This window comes from Capsicum annuum, chromosome 2, assembly GCF_002878395.1.
Source record: "Capsicum annuum cultivar UCD-10X-F1 chromosome 2, UCD10Xv1.1, whole genome shotgun sequence".
Classification (NCBI taxonomy): Eukaryota; Viridiplantae; Streptophyta; class Magnoliopsida; order Solanales; family Solanaceae; genus Capsicum; species Capsicum annuum.
Genome location: NC_061112.1, coordinates 144,021,339 through 144,028,207, shown reverse-complemented (window position 1 = coordinate 144,028,207; position 6,869 = coordinate 144,021,339). Strand labels below are relative to the sequence as shown.

The 6,869-nt window shown below is 27.2% G+C and overlaps 1 protein-coding gene across 1 annotated transcript; it reads right to left on the bottom strand.

Annotated features, from left to right (window-relative positions):
* Positions 1–477: 477 nt before the first annotated feature.
* LOC107861372 lies at positions 478–1,491 on the bottom strand. The gene is made up of 2 exons (XM_016706711.2): positions 1,384–1,491; positions 478–1,181 (listed from the first exon to the last, which is right to left on the bottom strand). Exon 2 carries the CDS (start codon positions 1,141–1,143, stop codon positions 694–696), a length of 450 nt encoding a protein of 149 aa, XP_016562197.1. The 5' UTR covers positions 1,144–1,181; positions 1,384–1,491; the 3' UTR covers positions 478–693.
* Positions 1,492–6,869: the final 5,378 nt, after the last annotated feature.

Sequence of the window (6,869 nt, the reverse complement as noted above, 5' to 3'; positions counted from 1 at the left end):
AATTGCGTCTTTCGCAATATTTTAGAGGGTAATTTAACTAGCTTTGGTGGACCTTAACTGATCCGCGCAAGGCAAAGTCCGCAATCCTTGAAAGTCAAACAATTTAATCTTTTAAAATTAATGGGGGTTGCGTGGTCATTGAACAATAATGTATATGTAGAATATGAAGCATAAGATATAGAAAGATTTCACGAATTTATAAATTTCAGGGTTTTTTTTATTTTGGAAATTCCAGAGAAATTCTCACATGCACGGGTAAACTCGCTTTTCTGTAATAGCTCAATGCCTCAATCATGTAAATCACACTAGATAAATTTTGTACGATGAATTCGATTGAAAAGACATTGACGGAGGAATTGATCCCGAACCTCCTCTTATGAAATATTGCATGTTGCACCAACTCATCCACTATTACAAATGTTTTAGCTCATACATTGAAATTACCTCCTTGTAGAAGAGCATTAAGAAGGGCAACGGTAGAATGAAAGATGCAGTATTTGTTATTACAAAGAGAATTAATTGACAGCCAATTAACCACCGAACATGTACATTTACAATAGATAACATGGGAAGAGAAACCACAAATAAAAATCCAGGAAACAATCAATGAAAACTGGAAAAAGATGCAAAAAAGGCAACCAATTTTTCCATTTTTTTTTTCTTTGCACTCTTCTTCAAATTACCCTCTTTGCCCTATCTTGAAGAAACAGCACAACTTCTACTTCTTGGATAAACATCTGTACACACTTCGCCTTCCTCATCAAAATCACACGGCCCTTCTTCATCAATTCTTCCAATCGCAACAGAACGAGTCCGAGGCACCACATTCGTTCCATTTTTAGCGAGTGATTTTCGCCTCAGCATCTCCAATTCCACCCGAGTCCTTACGGACGAAATTCGCATTAGCTCCCTGAAATCTTCATCCCCACTAGACACAGATGAATTGCCACTGAAACTTCTAGGCAAAGAGGAGACTTGTGTAAAGGCTCCACATGAGCCCATGCCAGAGGCACCGCCATACCCAATTCTGCCAGAACAATTCGTCAGGCTTCGGACGTAACAATCCCTGGCTTTAATTAGAATTCTCATTGGTGCTTTTATGCATTTCTTAATTCTGCTTTCTTTTTTCCTCGTCGTGCTCATTTTCGCGCTTAACAATTCAGCCTTTGTGATGAACAACCCTATAAATGGGGAAAAGATGAACAAAAGTTATAAGTCAACTGGTGGATAAGCACAAAATTATGTAGATAAGAATATTGGATAAAAGAAAATAGTAGTTCCTTAATGTTTTTCTTAAAAGATTGTGCAACTTAAAAATTAAAGTGGGGGGAACAACTAATTAAAGATAAGCCATTCTCAAAGAGTGGAACTAATGTAACCAACCTATATTGAATATTTAAGAGACTCGTATAGCTGGAGGGAGTATTTATAATTGAGCAAAAACGAAAGGGCTCCAAAAGTCTGAAAAGAAAGGACACTATAGAAGCCTAATTTTTTTTTTTAATGAGTTGTTGCCTCTATATGAAGTTTATGCTGTGGATGTTTAAATTAATCGAGTTAGTGAACTTTGATTTTAAAAAAATAAATAGAAAAGGGCCTAAAATGTCCTTCAACTATGTTAAATGATGCAAAAATGTCTTTCGGCTATCTATTGGGCCTAAAATATTCTTTTCGTCTATCTATTGGACCTAAAATGTTTTTCTCATCTACTGATTAAGCCTATGTTGCTCTTTTACTTAGGCAAATTATATGGAAAGACCATCCATAAAACTTAATTACATAAATAATATTACTTTTTCGATATTAATAAAATAAAAGTTTTTTTTCTTCTTCATATATAGCCATTTTAAGAAATCAAAAAAGATAATTATAATTCTTAATTTAATGCAATAACTAATTTTTAATGGATAAATATTTATGGAATGAAAATTATTTTGTTGAAAGTACAAGTATATCACATATTTTTGTTGTATAAATATAATTAATGTAAAAGTAAGATTATGATTATATTTTTATATAATTTATGAGATGAATATTCATGATGTTTTTTATATAATTTTTGCACCATTTGATATAATATCAAATGATGTTTGATATTATATCAAATGGTCCAAATGATGTTTGATATTATATCAAATGGTGCAAATGGTGTTTGATATTATATCAAATGGTGCAAAAATTATGTAAAAAATATAATAATAAACTTTGATATTAATTAATTATATCTATACAATAAAAATATATGATATATCTGTACTTCCAACATAATGATTTTTATTGCATAAATATTTATTCATAAAAAATTATGGTTACCCCATTATATTAGGATTAAAAATACATAATAATGAAATAACACTAGATGATTAACATACATGAAAATAAAATGAAATCTACACGAGCAAATAATGGAATATTTAGTTTATTTTAAAATATATGAATTTTGAATATAAGAGAGAAAAATATCTGAAAGTAAGGATTATCTTTTCTACTTAATTTGAAGATTGAAAATATATCTTTTAAATTAAGGTGAATTGATAATTAGTTATTGCATTAAATTAAGAATTATAATTATCTTTTTTGATTTCTTAAAATGGCTATATACAAAGAATTTTTTTTTTAATAAAAAAAAGTATTATTATTTATGTAATTAAGTTTTATGTATGATCTTTTCATATAATTTGTCTAAGTAAAAGGATAAAATAGTCTAATAGGTAGATGCGAAGGGCATTTTAGACCCAATAGATAGGTGAGAAAAATATTTTTAGTTCAACAGGTAGACAGAAAGGACATTTTAAATTCAATAGGTAGATGAAAGATATTTTTACACTATTTTACATAGTTAAAGAATATTTTAGGCTCTTTTTTAAAAAAAAAAGAAATGAAAAAAGAGTAGAGGTGAAGGAAACTAATTCTATGTCTGAAGGCATGGACAATGTCCGTACTTTATATATACACATCTAACTGGTCACATATATTTATAGAAGAAATATTTTCTAACCGAATGGCAAGCGATAATCTATACTATTTCTCGGTATATTTTTATTGGATTTAAATATTGATAATATTCTCCACCCATTTTGAATTCTTTCTGTTTCACTAATATAGTAATATGTTAATTATGACGAAGAAAGGGACATAATTGGAGGTCTTGTCAATAATTAAATTGTATGTAATCTATATTAATATTATGTTAAAAAATTATCTTTTTACTATTTTTATTAAATTATTTTAGAATTAATTTATTTGCATTAATTCTTGGTTTAAAGAAAGCAAAAAACAACTAGAAAAGGAAAGTGTAAACGTGAAAAAAAAAATAAAAAATCAAAAACCCGATACTAGAAAAAGGGGGAAAAAAGTCAAATCTAACAAAAAGCTAAAAGTGGTCAAAATATAATTCCCTAAAGAGGCGTAAAAAAATTCAAAATAGTTTTGTTCTAAGGAAAATCCAAAAATAAAAGAAAATGTTATTTGTATATTTAAAGTTGTATTTTATTAGAATTCTTATACGTAATGATTGTTTGTACAAATACTTTTCAACTCAAAGTGTCTTGACCGCAAATGTTAGAATTCTATACAGTCAGATTTCTACGTAATACTCCCTCCGTTTCATAATAAATAAATTATTAAATTTTAACACGTAAATTAAGAAAAAAAATATTAAAGACATAAATTTAACACAACTTTTCATTTTTACCTCAAAAAAAGAAAAAATTGACCTTATAATACCTTTTCAAAAGTTAATTGGTTGTCAAATCATAAGGATAAATTTGAAAAAAAATTCAATGATTCACTTATTTTGAAACCAATAAATACCCCAATAATTCACTTATTTCGAAACGGAGGAAGTATATTACATTGAGTACACAGGGGCGGACCCACGTGTGTAGGTGGGGTGCACATGCATCCATTAATATTATGTACATATATATGTGTATATACACAAGAGCTTTGAACGAGCGACCAGTTTGTAAGGTAAACTTTCCTTGACCATTGAGCTACCACAACTAATTGTTTAACAATGTTAAAAGTAAACTTCATATTAGAAAGTAAAGTTATTAACTTAAAACTTTTATTGTTCTATATATTTATTTTTTCAGTATTGTTCATGTCTTTGGTGACCAATTGAATATGATAATATTCTTTAATCGACACCGAAAGTTTTTCTAACGTCTTAAGATAATATTGGTGCACCACAATATTATCAAAAACAATAAGCGTAAAAAAGCTTCAAAGTCTATTATGTTTAAGCACAAAATCTAAATAAAACGTGAGTTTTAACGGAAAAAGGCATAAAGGTAGAAAAGATATAAATATATGTTTAATCCAAGACTAATAATATAAAATGAATGACAAATATATGAACAAGAAATTTTATTTTTTTTCGTTAAAGTGAAATATCAATTGTTTAGTGTTCGTCTCTTCAGAAAACCTCATTGACAAGGAAAAATATGTATCAAAAATTAGAACCTAAGCTGTACACTAAGCGAGGCGAGCGTTCAACACATTTTTAATCTTACTTCGAGGCTTATGCGTGTTTTTAACAACACTGATACACCCAGAAACTTTAAATCGAGGATTCGCCTCTGAGAGTACAATAAATGATTGTTGTCCATTTTAACATCGCCCATAACGGCCAAAAATGAACTAGTGTCTTTTTTTTATTTGTAATTATATTAATTAAAACAACATAGAGTTCTAAATGACACCACTTTTTGTGATAGCCGTTAAGATTTAGTTACTAGATTTCTTCACGGGTTAGTCTTTGTTTATGTGAAAATAAATCTAGACCTTATTTAGTTCTCCCATTGCAAATTTCAGATTTTAACGTTGATGGCTTTGATTTTTTAATTTTTATGTCAAATTATTCTTTTTGTTAGTGAGTGAACAGGTGGTTTCCCATTGGACATGTCCGACTTAAATTGAGTATATTGTAAACTTTCTTTTGCTTGTAGTACTTTTGTACATATCAAGTAGATGAAATTTCATACGTGTAATTTATTAATTATGATATAAATTATGTGGTTTAACTGTCTTTTTGAGTTTGATTTCAGGAGAAGAGGTTGACAAAGCCTCATGTCAACAAATTCTTTCTGAATCAATCAACTTTCTGGTTTACTGAAGATTTTTAAGGTATCTTTTATTCAAATTCTTTGTCTTCGCTTTTAGTTTTAGTTGTTGTCAGGTCATAGCTTATTGGAGGCTCAATTTTATGATTTCTATTATCTGAAATACTTATTTTTGTAAGTTTGTCCTTCCTTTTTTTTTCTTCATAGTTGCATAATAGATTCTGGTTGTTGAGGTTTATGCACTTCAAAAATAAATGATATTTCTTAAGTAATTTTTTATAAATATTATTAAAGAATTCAATTTTTGGAGTTTAAAATATCACAAAAGAATTAATTAAATAGCCGTTCATCAAATTACTTTCACTTAAATTAAAAATAGTTGATGAATGTATAATATATGTATAATCAATATATCTTATGTTTGACGTAATATACCAGATTTTTAAAGAAAAAAACAGGACAAGTAAAGTCACTTAATATACCAAATTTTTAAGGAATAACAAGGACTAGCAAAGTAACATTATCAAACCTTTAATTAACAAAACCTCCAGTTAAGATTCTATTTTATACAAGCTCACTCTCTCTCTGTAATCTCTATCTATAATCTATAATCTATAATCTATAATCTATATCTATAATATATTAAAAGTGTGAAGACCCTTAGAAAAGTGATTTAAATTTTTTGTCCTTCATTAAAACACTTTGCAATAAACAAAATCATCTTTTTGCTATTTTCTAATAATTTTTAAAATTTAAAAATTTATAAAAATTTAGTTATTAAACCTTTCCTTATTTGAGTTATGTACCTAAAATTTAAGATTCTTTTGAAAAAATATTTTACCTATATCAGTCAAGTTTTTCAAGGAATTTTACCAAAATTTATACGTATGAACATAGTGGAAAAAAAGAAAAAATATTTTTTAAAAAGTTAAATATTTTTGGAAATGGGTTTACTTTTTTAAAAAACATTTTTTCTTTTTTTTCACTATGTCCATATGTATGAATTTTGATAAAATTTCACAAGAAGGTGTGCATTAAGATTTGGACGGTCAACGGAAAAACAAAATTAGTATAACAGTAATAATACTAATATAGGTTATGTAATTTTTTTTTTTAGTTACGATTAGCATTCTTGTTGACAATAGTATAAAACTAATACAAAAATAGATAAGGAAAACAGATATCTTTTTTCTAGCAGTATCTAACATTTTTATAGTTAGTACATTGAACATAGTCCTAAGATTTTAAATGTAATCTTTCTTTTTTTAAAATATGTAAAAGTGTTACTATTTCATATTTTTAAATTAATTAAAATACTACCTTAGATAATTATTTACTTATTTAAAAGAAGTAAAATTCCTAGTAATATTTAGTACACTTCTAAATCAATTAAAATATTAAAATACTACCTTACATAATTCTATTTAAGTAACTTTTTGTGAATAAAGATTTAGCTCTTAATAATGTAATATGAGATTTTTTTCTTGTTCATTTGCTTTTTTATTTGGTTTGGATTCAACTTATTTTTCTTCCTTTTGCATACAATCAGTTCTAATATTTTTTTGTGTTCTTTCAGCTAAAAATTTTGATAAAAAAAAAGAGAAGAACCATGCGACATTGCCGAGGAATGAAGTGGATCAGATGATGATAATCAATTGCTATATTGGCTAAAAATCAAAGATTATGCTTCTAATTATAATTCGTAGGAGTTGTATACGACACTCAATTGATGATACATATGTTCTTATTTGCTTTGAACTTAAAATTCTTTTTTTTTCTTCTTTCTCCATGAATTACGAACAG